This window comes from Pteropus vampyrus, unplaced genomic scaffold (assembly GCF_000151845.1).
Source record: "Pteropus vampyrus isolate Shadow unplaced genomic scaffold, Pvam_2.0 Scaffold126, whole genome shotgun sequence".
Lineage (NCBI taxonomy): Eukaryota > Metazoa > Chordata > Mammalia > Chiroptera > Pteropodidae > Pteropus > Pteropus vampyrus.
The window spans coordinates 3,602,621-3,614,131 of NW_011888907.1; the positions used below are offsets into that span (position 1 = coordinate 3,602,621).

Below are 11,511 nucleotides of genomic sequence, written 5' to 3' on the forward strand. Positions count from 1 at the left end.
GCAACCAGAAGACAGGAGAGAGGCATGGGATGGGATGAACTGTCTGTCCCTCAGAAACCAACCCTGCTCACACATTGATTTCAGATTTCTGAATCAAGTTCTATTGTTTTGAGCCACCCAGTTTGTGGCAATTGGTTACAGCAACCCAAGAAAACGAATACATTTGCATATTTATTCTGTTAACTGTCTCCCTCATGGGCTCCTAAGCCCGAGGACCAGTTTTGTCAGGTTTGTTTCTCCAAGAGCAGACACACAGTATGTGCCCAATATATATTTATTGCATATCCACAGATAAAGTGCTTGGTATATGCCCGATTCTGTCCAATGTGCTTTCACATGGCTTAACTCGTCTCATCCTCACTGCAATCTTGTAGCTGACACTTATCATTACACCTATTTTACAGGACGGCAAATTAAGGCTCAGAGGGGCACGGTCAGGATTCCAACTTACCAAAAGACGTGCCTTGGATAAGGATAAACTACAATAATGAGGATTAGAATAGTAGGGGCCGGGAAGCACTTCCTGACAACCCATGTAGCCTCGGTTTCTCCACTTGCAAACTGCAAATAACCTACCGCACCCAAAGCGTGGAGCCCACAACAGCGAAGGTTTCATCTACGCATGCGCCCTTACCCACAAAGCTTCACGCTCCGGCTCACGTTGCTCCGCCCCCTTTCGCAGCATTCACCGCGGCTCTTTACGGCACTTCCCCTCACTATTCTAAGGGTACACGGCCCGCCCTTCCCCTTGTGCCTTTGAGGCCCCGCCCTACTCAGCGTGGATTGGTTGCCCGTCCCTGTAGCCCCGTGCTAACTGGCTTGTGTTGCTGCCACTCCATTTTAGCTTAGTGGCGCGCGGTGGTTCGGCTACTGGCGGGCGCGTGAGCAGTGGCGGCGGCGGCGGTGGCGGAAGTAGCCGGCGGGCCGGTTGCCCGCCGACACCATGGTGAGGGCAGGATGAAGGCGAGATCTCGTTGGAAGGCGGGGAACGCGGCCGCCGAGGGTCCTCGGGGCGGGCGCTGGGGCGACGCGGAGCGAGCATGTAATCCGGTCCTCGAGTCCTGCCCCTCCGACCGAGGCAGGGAAACAGGCCTGAGAGGGCAGGAGATTCTTTCCAGCGCGTCAGTCTCGGGGAACTTAGGGTTGCAAGAACGTATAATCGTAGTATAGCGGTCTAGGCGCAGTCTTCCCGTTTTGCAGATGGGGAAACTGAGGCTGGAGAGGGAGGGGACCCGCCAGAGGGTCCGGTGAATGCAGCAGAGTGAGTTTTTGGGCAGGAAAGTTCCCAACTGCATCCGATCCAGTCTAACTTCATATACTGGAAAGCTGGAGTGCCAGGAAGTAGAGGGCCCATCTGAGTTCTCAAATTAAGCCAATTTGTGGGATTTTAGGGCTTGCAAAGCCCTTAGAATGTTAACACAACCTCCTATGCCTCTCGTTTTCAGGCTTAAAAACAGACTCGGAGAGAGTTTTCTTCTCCCTGGATCACACTGTATGTCGTTCGTGCCAGGGGGAGAGGGAGCATTTTGAGTCGGGAGTGGACTAACTGCCCCCCTCCCAGTTAACAGAAGGAAAAATTGAGGCCTTGATAGGAAGCCTCTCCGGGACCATACTGCTCACACATTGTGTAAGTTCTGGATCTAGGCCAGAGAGTGGTGGTGACCGCTGGGTATAGACGGAGAAGTTGAGGTCCCCACAAAGAAATTCAGAATTGGGCCTTCTGGGAGAGTGCCTAGCCCATCAGCTTCTGAGTCACTGTGACAATTGTGGCACGTTTCTCAAAGCTGAGGGTTAGTGAAGTTTACTGCTAAATCCTGCTGGCTAGTGCAGGAATTGAGAGTAGGGACTGGGTCCATCTCTCCTGGAGGGCAAAGTTGGCCTGAGGGGATGACCAGAAGGATCCTTATTTGTTAAGCTTTATGGAGTCTAGGATCTTTGTGTTTATCCCCCATATATTCCCAGAGTATAGAACAGTGTTTGTGCAAAGTACAGACTCGTTTCTTTAACCAGAAGAGTGTCTAGCAGTGAACAAGGCATGACACATTCCTGCTTCCCTGGGGTCATGGTGGGGCCGGATGCAGGGGTCTGGGTGTGTATGTGGAGGTGATCCATGACAGCTTCCTGAATTGGGAGCCTCAGGAAGCCATTGGTTCTAGTCTTGGGTTGGTCCAGACCTGAGAACCAGACCCCAGACTTTGTGAGAAAGCCCAGAGAAACAAACCTTTGCTCACACTTTTCTGAATTTTCCATTTCCAGGTCACCTTATCTCCCCCCGGAACTCGGTGTCTGGCCCTCTCCTGTATCCCTTGACAGCTTCACACATCTTCACCACTGAGTTTTAACTTCTCAGAGTTCCTTTCTTTTCTCTCTTTATCTGTCTCTAGCACAGTTTAGGGATGATATAGAAGATGGCAAGATGTGGCTACTGCTCCAGACTGTTGTAACTGTGGAGGGCTGTCTGGATGCCACCTCTCCCCATTTGAACCTCTCCCTTTCCTTATTTGTGGGGTGTGGTGAGCATCCCACCTGTCACACATGCCTTCCTGGGCAATGTGTGCCTTTCCCTAATATATTTGTTTAGCAAATATATACTGAGTCCCTCTCGTGTGCCTGGCCCCATGCTTGGCGCTGGACAAAGTCCACACCTGAGTTTTCCAGTCTAGCAGGAGGCGTGGTATTTAAAGTCTAGCTAGGGAGACAAGAAAACAAGATAATTAGAGACTGGCTATGTCCTAATGGAAACAGCAGAGGGTGGCCCAGGTAGAAACCTTGTTTCCTAGATGGGGTTATGAGGGCCTGGCTGAGGGATGTGATGTTTGAGCAGCAACCAGCCTGGGAAAGGGAACCCCAGGCAGAGAGAACCTCAGGAACAAAGATTGGGCAGCAGGAATGAGCATGATGTTTGAAGAACAGAGTGGGCCAGTTTGCTAGAGCCTCATCAGGCCTGATCTTTTGGCCCTTCTGGGGAGTGTGTGCCAGGAAAATTGGGGAGCTGGGAGCAGGTACTGATCCCTTCTGTGCTTCAGACATTCTCTTAGCTGCTTTGTAGATAGGGAACTCCCAGTAACAGCCAAGGAGGCTGTGGTTCCTCTAGGGCTGTGCTGCCAGTAGCTGGGATGAGGTGGTAGCCTAAGAGTCCATCACCAGCATAGAAGTTTGTATGCCATAGAAGGACCATCTGTGGTTCCCCTGACAAGTACCAGCCTATCTTCAGTGGCCTTACCAGGACCTTGGGCAGGTTCCTCTTCTGACCTTCCCTCCACCTTTCTGTGCGGAGTCCATCTTCATTCTCAACTTCCAAGGCCAGCCTTACCCTGTACCCTCTCTAATGATCTGGGAGGAGGGCTCAGGTGTCTCATTACTTTGGTCCAGATTCCTACTGCCTAGGAAAGCCCAAAGCTCCACAGTAAAAGGTGACCCGGTTCTGTGGCCCTGCATGCGGATCTGAGCCTACTGTTTTCCCTGTGAGACCTGGGTGGTGTCACATAGATGTACCCAAATGAGAGGGCAGGAACTTTGGGTTGGCCACATCGGGGTCCGAGCCTGCCCACTGCCCGCCCTCCTTGGAGCAGCCGCCCCTTCTCCACGTGGCCCTTTTTTCCTCCTTATCTTGCCCTTCCAGGAAGCCAGTGCAGGAAGTGGGCTTGGGCCTGGCTTCCTGTTCGTGTTGGACCTCCCTTGGTGACTCTTCTCAGGGAAGGCCTGTGGGATATGGGATTTGTTCCTGTACACAGACCAAGCCGTTCCATGGGGAGCCACCCTGTGGGGGTTGAAGGCCATTTCCGGCCTCTATAAGGAGAGGCCTTCCAGTTCCACCACCTAGAGAAACAGCTGCCCATATTGTATCGGGAACATGAGGGCAGGCGCAGGCCAGCTAGGAATTCCGAAGTCGCCAACAAAGTCGCACAGTAAAGCTTATTTCTCCCTGAGGCAGTTTCCGATCTGTGGGGCCCTCTGTGGCTGCTCCAGTGTATGGGTTGTGATTCGTGTTCCCAAAATGAGAGGAGCTGGTTTTTTTCCAGTTTTACCACATTTGTTATATAAAAGAAATTCGGTAATGATGGAAAAAATATCTTGAAAACCCATCTTATCTGGGTAAATTTAAATGATTCTATCCTTTATCTGCCAATTCTTGGCATTAACCACAGATTTTCTGGAATGTTTCTTCCCCTCACCTGGTGAGTTCCTGTCTTTGAAAACCTAGCTACAATGTGGCCTCCTTCAATCTGGGAGGACTCCCCATCATGCCTGGCCAAGTCACTCTTTGTCTAGTGGGGGCTGTGCCCTCTGGCTGTGGACACACAGGGTCAAGCCAGGCTCTTTCTAGTGCTGGGCAACATCCTCAGTCTCAAAGCCTCAGTATGCCCATCTATAAAGTGTGTGCGATGATAACCATATTCGATGCTTTAAAGACCTGGAAATATGTGTATCCATATGGATACAACTCAGACATCAGTTGAACAAAACATAACAGCAAAAGGACCTGTACTGCGATGCTGTTGATAAGTATGGTAGGCTACGCTCTGCCTGTCAGAAGTGTGAGAATTATGTACAGTGTGAGTTATAAAGAAATGGTGAATGGTTAACACCAGAACCTGGTGGCAACTACCTTTGGGAGGAGAGGTGGGGCTCAAGACATTCTTTCCTAAATTGGGAAACAGTTGTGTTTTCTGGGTTGAGCAGAGTGAGGAGAATGTCTCTTCCTTTGCAGGTGAGGTATGCGTACTCCTGTACCACCACCAACCCCCCACCCCCCGGTGCTATCATGGGACCTTGCCCAGGGGCCAGGGCTCCCAAGCACCGATTAAATAGACAAGTCATGTCCCCTTGTTTGCTTTTCAGCTTCCATTGTCCCTGCTGAAGACAGCTCAGAATCATCCCATGGTGAGTATGTGTGGTCTGGGATGGCAAGCTTTATTGGGGACCAGCCTCAGCACAGACACAGGGACAGTGGGTGAAGGGTAAGGTACCTCCAGCCAAACCTGCTTCCCGCCTGTCCATGAAACAGCAGCGTGTTCTCTTCCCTCCTACGTGGGTCAGGACCGATGTCATTTCTGCTGCTTATAAAAGTAATAATGTGCTTATTAAAAATGTCAAACGTGAGAGACTTAGGCTAGAAGCCCCTTGCATTCATCTTTCTAGCAACTTAATTAAGTCTATAAACTATGTGTGTGTAAATGTGAATGTGATTTTTTAAAAAACGTAGATGGGATCACACAATGCACATTATTTCCTAAACTACATTTATCCTTAACAGTACAGCATGGTATGTTCTGTTTTCTTTCCTTTTATTCCGTATAATTCAAATATTATACAGCTCAACCTTTTAAAGCAAACAATTCAGTGGCATTTAGAACATTCACGATGTTATACAACCAGCACCTCTATCTAGATTCAGAACATTTTCATCACCCCAAAAGGAGACCCGTTCCCATTATCATTCACTCCTCCTCATTCCCACAGCCTCTGGCAACCACCAGTCTGTATCCTGTCTCTTTGGATTTGCCTGGGATCTATGGAATCATACAACCTGTGGCCTTATGTGTCTGGCTTCTTTCACTCAGTGCAATGTTTTTGAGGTTCAACTAAATTGTAGCATGTGTCAGGGCTTCACTCCTTTTTATGGCTGAATAATAGTCCACTGTATGGATTGACCACATGTTTATCCATTCATCAGTTGATGGACGTTTGGGTTATTTCTACCTTTTGGCTATTTGTGAATATATGGCTACTGTGAACACACATGTATGCGTTTTTGTATGGATGTATGCCTTCTTTTTTCTTTGGCAGATACCTGAGTTGGTTTTTTAAATCTCAGCCTTTGTTGTTTGTTTGTTTCTTTGGGGTTTTTTTTCTCCCACAATAAAATGCTTTCATCGTAGAAAACCTGCAGTGCCCAACAAAGAACAGAAAAAGCAGAACATTTCTGAATGAGGTCAGGGCAGCAGTCACCTGGCTCTGAGGGGCAGGGCTGCACCTCTCTTGGGGCCATGGCTGACTTGGAGCCTGTTTCTTGCCAGTTGGTGGAGCTTAAAAATGGGGAGACTTACAACGGACACCTGGTAAGCTGTGACAACTGGATGAACATCAACCTGCGTGAGGTGATCTGCACGTCCAGGGTGAGTGCCCTGTGCCAGAGTCTACGCCCAATACCTGGGGGACATTGGGTGGGGCTGGCAGGTGTGGGGAGTGGGTGCACTGTGACCAGGAGTGTGCACTTGGACTTAAAGAGGGTGAAGGCCCTTTTGGGAGGAGTAGGGGGGCTTACTCTGCCTAGCACAGGTCATCCTACCAGGAGTGGGGCCTGAGGGACTGGGCTGGGTGTGGAGCGGCAGTGCCAAGGGACAGGGCTCTAAGTCCCCCAGTACCCTGGACTTTGTACCCATGGGGACTTTGTAGCTGTGGGATGCTTCCTGGTAGGTACTGAGCTTTCTTCTCCCTGCCGCCACCCCTTTCCGGGAAGGACTCAGGCCTGGGAGGTGCTTCTGGCTATAAGTCCCTGCTGTAGGAGTGGAAACTGGCCTCTAGGGTAGGCTCATCCTCCTGTCAGCCTTGGCTCCTGTTAGTCCAGGCTATAAGCCATGGTGGTGTGACCACGGGATGTGCAGGCCACCAGGGGGCGAGGGTGGCTCCGTGGACCAGCAGGCTTGTTTACTTCTGAGGCCCGAAACCAGGAAATGCAGAGCCAGAAGTACCACTGGGCAGGCCAGAGCTGAGGGAGGGTCCCTGGGGTCATGGCTGGGATGACTCCAGAACCATGAGGACAAGGACAGTGATGGGGGCAGGGTTCCCTCCTGCTAATGTGCATGGGCTCTGGACTTTAGTTTCCGTTCCCCTGCCAGTAACAGTCACCCAGGTTACAGGGGAGGAAGCTGCTGGGGGGGCCCAGCCAGGGTGGGGCTGTTTGGGGCCTGTGGGCAGTATACTCCTGGGACTTGCCACACCAGAGTACAGCAGAGCATAAGGCAGCCACTCTGCCCCTGGTTCATCTTTCTGGATGGTTGACACCCCAACAGGCAGACAGGTGGGCATGACCCCTCCCCTTACCTGCGCAGCTCCATGGCCTGCTTCTTATAACAGTGCGTCGCGGGGCTTCCACACCAGCCTCCTAGAAGCTCCCTCCTGGTTTCTATGCCAGATGGCCTGGCGGTGGGTGTCTGGGAGCCTCCATTTTGGCCATCGCAGACAGTGCTGCAGTGCAAAGCCTTGCACATGTTTTTCTGCTTATGGCCAGTGGGCCTGTGCCCACTTCTGGGACCTGGAACCAACCACCGGGCTTGGGGTGAGGTTGGTCCAGCCTCCATGGTTAGCCGAATCTGGACACATGGCTACCCTGGGCGGTCCCTTCTGTTACCAGGTGGGTGGGAGGAGAGGCTCAGATGAGGTTCAGACTCTTGGGCAGCAGGCAGTGGGGTCCAGAGACCCCGGGGGCTGAGACCCCAAGGGAAGCCCTGGTTGGGAGGCTCTAAGCTACTGCCATGGAAAGCAGAGTGAGCCCTGGTTCCCGCAGGGAGTGGGTGAGCTGGGCCCAGCCTGTCTTTGGCTGAGGGAGAACCAAGCAATGAGCAGCCAGCCCTAGCCCTGGCCTCGAGCTTCCACGGAATCCTTTTCTGTCTGGCTGTACTTTGCATCCCCATGGACTTGGCCCCTCGCCCATCCTTTCTGGGAAAGGAATGCCCGGGGCCTCTTGGGGTTCCTGTGTAGGCTAGGGGCTCATTGTGTTCCTGGGAAGAGTCGGCCCTTGAATATTCTGTCTGACCCACTGAGTGCCATTACTGGGCTGGACAAGGCTGCTGACGAATGTCATGTGGGGGGACTGGGGGTTTCAAGGAGGCTGGGGGGCAAGGTCTGTCAAGGGCTGGAGTTAGCTAGACAAGGAAAGGTGGGAACAATGTGTGCAAAGTGCTGGGGGCAGGAAGCCCTCAGTGTATGTTCCAGAAAGTTCTATCTGGAAGGCAGGTCGAGGGCTGAATCTTGGGCCCTCAGGAGCCACAGTGAGGAGTTTGAATCTGGTTGTTGGGCTGAGGGGGCCCTCATTGGGTACTAAGCAGGGAGAGGTCTCGGTCTGGTTTCTAGGGGCATGGGGGGAAGAGAGGGCTGCCCAGGCTTTGGCTCTGGACAGTGCGGGGTGGGACTGGGAAACTAATCTGATAGAAGAGGTCCCGGGCTCCTGCCCAAGGGCATCAGGAGGAGATGTGAGGGGAAGGCCTTGTGCTGGTCTCAGGGTATTGCGGAAGGCGGGGTAGGGGGCAGTTGATTTCCTAGGAACCGCAAGGTTGTGACTTTGCAGGTCCCCTTGTCTTTCCAGCCCTAATTAGGTTCCCTGAAAATTGGCACCTTGGGGAGCTGCTGCTGGTGGGCCCTAGACCTGCCTCCCCACCTCCCTCTCGGCCCGCTTCACCTGTCACACAGGGTCGCTATCCTGCTGCCCTGTGTCCCATGCCCAGTTCAGACCCTTCCAACAGATAGTTTCATGAATGAGTCCAGGTATGTAGAGAAGGTTCCAGAAGGTGAGTTCTAGATGGCTGGGGGCAAGAGCAGGGAGGAGCTCAGCTGTGGCTGCACCTGGTGTAGGAAATAACCTCCCACTCTGGGCTTTGGGCTATAGGTAACAAACCCCATCCCACACTGGAGGACAAGCCAGGGCCGAGGAGGCTATCTTCCACATAGCCCCACTGTCCTTCCTCATGTGCCATGGGTGCCAAGGGTCTGTGAAGACCCTGCTAGAAGGCAGCCTCTTCCTGTGTCATGTCCAGGACTGTGAACTTGACAGCCTGGGACCACTCAGGCTGTTTGCACCTACTCTGTAGGGAGCCCCCACAGATCTGAGGCCCTTCCCTTTCATGCAGGATGGGGACAAGTTCTGGCGGATGCCTGAGTGCTACATCCGTGGCAGCACCATCAAGTACCTGCGCATCCCTGACGAGATTATCGACATGGTTAAGGAGGAGGTGGTGGCCAAGGGCCGCGGCCGTGGTGGCCTACAGCAGCAGAAGCAGCAGAAAGGCCGAGGCATGGGGGGTGCCGGACGAGGTAGGCCACACACACACACACACACGTAGCTGAAGCACGTGGTGTCCATCTTGGCCCAATGTTGACATTCCTGGCTGGTGCCATCACGGTGCCTTGGGGCTGGCTCTGAGCTTCCCCCAGTCATAGAGCTGGCGGCTGTGACTCATAAGGCCCCTCTCTGGAGTGGCCTTGCTGTTGACTGCTGCCTGCCCCCACCCTGGACCCCAACATGGGGTCCCAGCGGTGTCCTCAGTGCTCCCTCAGCTCCGTGTCTAGCCCAGCATGCTGATCTGGAGCCCACGTGGACCTGGGCCTCGAGCTTTGTTCTCGATGCCTGCATGTGTCTGGGTGCAACACAGCATCTCCCTGAGCCTCACTTTCTTCTCTGTAGAGAGAGTCCAGTGGTGACCTCTCGGCTGCTAGTGAGGGCTCCAGCTCAGGGCCTGGCACAAGACCCTTCCCTGCCATGACTCCTTGATACAAAGCCAAGGTCATACCTTTTTGATAGACTCCCTCACCACTCCAAGATGGTAACTCTGGCATAAAATGAAATTTGTCATGCAGTCAGCTGGGGGCTAAACCCAGAGGCCATTTGTAGACCCCCACCTTCCCCATCAGGCTCCTGTCTTGGAGTGGCCTGGCTTTGTCTCTTCTGTCTGTGGAGGCTTCCCGAATGCCAGGCCTGGAGCCAGCCCTGAGCCGGGCTCATGTGACAGTCAGGAGTGAGCCACAGGGAAAAGGGAGGAGGAGCAGCCAGGCAGAGGGTTGACGGGGCCTGGAGAGTGAGCGGGGCCCTGGGGTCTCAGGGCCTATCCATATCCAAGGGCCAGACTCTTCACACTAGGGACACTACTCCTGACTGAGCTGCAGGAAGAGTGAGGGGCGTGCCCCCTGAGGCCGCTCTAGAGAGAGGCCCCAGGGCCCTCAGCAGCAGGTGGAAATCTCACAGAGTTGGCAGAGTTAGCCTTGACCCATGAGAGGTGAGGTGGGGCAACCTCTGCTAGCATTGGTCTCTGTCCCTACATGGTGGTGCTGGAGCAAGGGAGGTCCTGCGTCCCCAGTGCTGACCTCAGCCTCAGAATTGGGGGTCTCTCCCTCACCCCTGGCCAGAGTCCTGTCTCTCTCCTGGCTCCTGCAAGCCCTTTTGGCTTTGTTTATCTGATGACCAGCCTGGGCCCCCACCCTGGCCCTGGGCCCTCTTTCCCAGGAAGCCTGCCTCAAGCCCCATTGTGACTTGTGGCTGACCTCTGTCCTCCCTGTACCCCTTGCAGCCTGGAAGGCCTGGTTTCCTTTGTCACACTGAGAACATTCTGGAGCACCACCCATGGCCAGCCCTGGTCAGATGCTCCATCCAAGGTTCTTAGCCTGCCCTTCCCACTTTATCCAGGGGCTTCCTGAGGCTCAGAGGTAACCAACCCCTGATGACCCTGGAGCCCAGCTCCCCTGTAGCCCTGACTTCTGTCTCACAGGTGTGTTTGGCGGCCGGGGCCGAGGCGGGATCCCAGGCACAGGAAGAGGTCAGCCAGAAAAGAAGCCAGGTCGGCAGGCGGGCAAACAGTGAGACTGCCCTGCATCCTCCAGAGACTGAGCTGCCTGAGGCTGCATTTCTGCTCCAGTCCATGAGTTTGTTCAGAATGGAAAGAGGCAGGCGTCGGAGGGACCCACCCTGCCGTACATTTTGCGATCCTCTTCTCAGTGTTTTTGATTTTGTGAAGACACAGCCAACTTGATTCTTGGAAGGTTCTTTGTGATAATGCCTCTTTGGAGCCTTCACCTGTGTGTTAAGGGGGAAATTTTCCAAACAGGTTTTTTTTTGCATCTTGTGTTATGTCCCTGTGTGGCAAACAGATGGGCAGTTTTTATTTTAAGCTGCTTGTGCTGAGATTGACAACCCCTGGAGTTTCCTGAAACACGGGACCTGAAATTGTCCTTTCAAAACAAATCTGGACAGATGTATGCCTCAGAAGTTGTTCAGGGGATGTGGTTGGGCCCTGCCCCTTCACCTCCTCTCTCCCTCTTTGTATTACAAAAATAAAAACAAATGCAGCTACAAACTTCAAATCTGTAAGAACAGTTTTTACCAACGCCATTCATACCAGAATTGACCCAGATGAATGGGGCCGCCTTGAGGAATGTGTGAGGGAGATTTTCTTGAGTCCCTTCCCGCCTCTCCAGGGTACCACCTTCCACATTGCCTGAGACATTGAACTGCATTTTAGCAAAAGGCTTCCAGTGTTATTGTCTGTGGACCAATTTTCTTTTGTGAGTGCAGGTTGCCGTAGGGACGGCCAGGTGCTGGGAGACGAGCGTCAGCCAGTTCCTGCGTTTGGGAGTTCTCCTACTTGTCACTGTGTTAAGAACTGTTTTGAGGGGTGAGTGGAATAAAAAGTGTAGTTGACCTGAAAATTCCACTTGTGGGATCTGCAAAGTGCTAGCCAAATCATCTTAAAGGTCTCTGCATTTACGGTTTCTCTGCCCATCTCAAGAATGTGGTCTGCC

At 53.0% G+C, this 11,511-nt stretch overlaps 1 protein-coding gene across 2 annotated transcripts; it reads left to right on the top strand.

The window, feature by feature from the left end:
* Positions 1–797: 797 nt before the first annotated feature.
* On the top strand, positions 798–11,073 carry LSM4 (LSM4 homolog, U6 small nuclear RNA and mRNA degradation associated). Of its 2 annotated transcripts, none has more exons than XM_011366797.2 (5): positions 798–946; positions 4,843–4,884; positions 6,021–6,119; positions 8,850–9,033; positions 10,482–11,073. In XM_011366797.2, exons 1-5 carry the CDS (start codon positions 944–946, stop codon positions 10,571–10,573), a joined length of 420 nt encoding a protein of 139 aa, XP_011365099.1. In that variant the 5' UTR covers positions 798–943; the 3' UTR covers positions 10,574–11,073. The 2 variants fall into 2 exon arrangements, with proteins under 2 accessions (XP_011365099.1, XP_023390281.1); XM_023534513.1 differs by lacking the exon at positions 798–946 and adding an exon at positions 1,450–1,627.
* The last annotated feature ends 438 nt before the right edge of the window (positions 11,074–11,511 follow it).

Excerpts from the sequence above, each read along its gene's own strand:
- LSM4 (XM_011366797.2), top strand. Across the intron at positions 4,885-6,020 it reads CAGCTCAGAATCATCCCATG|TTGGTGGAGCTTAAAAATGG; the intron begins GTGAGTATGTGT and ends GTTTCTTGCCAG. Across the intron at positions 9,034-10,481 it reads CATGGGGGGTGCCGGACGAG|GTGTGTTTGGCGGCCGGGGC; the intron begins GTAGGCCACACA and ends TCTGTCTCACAG.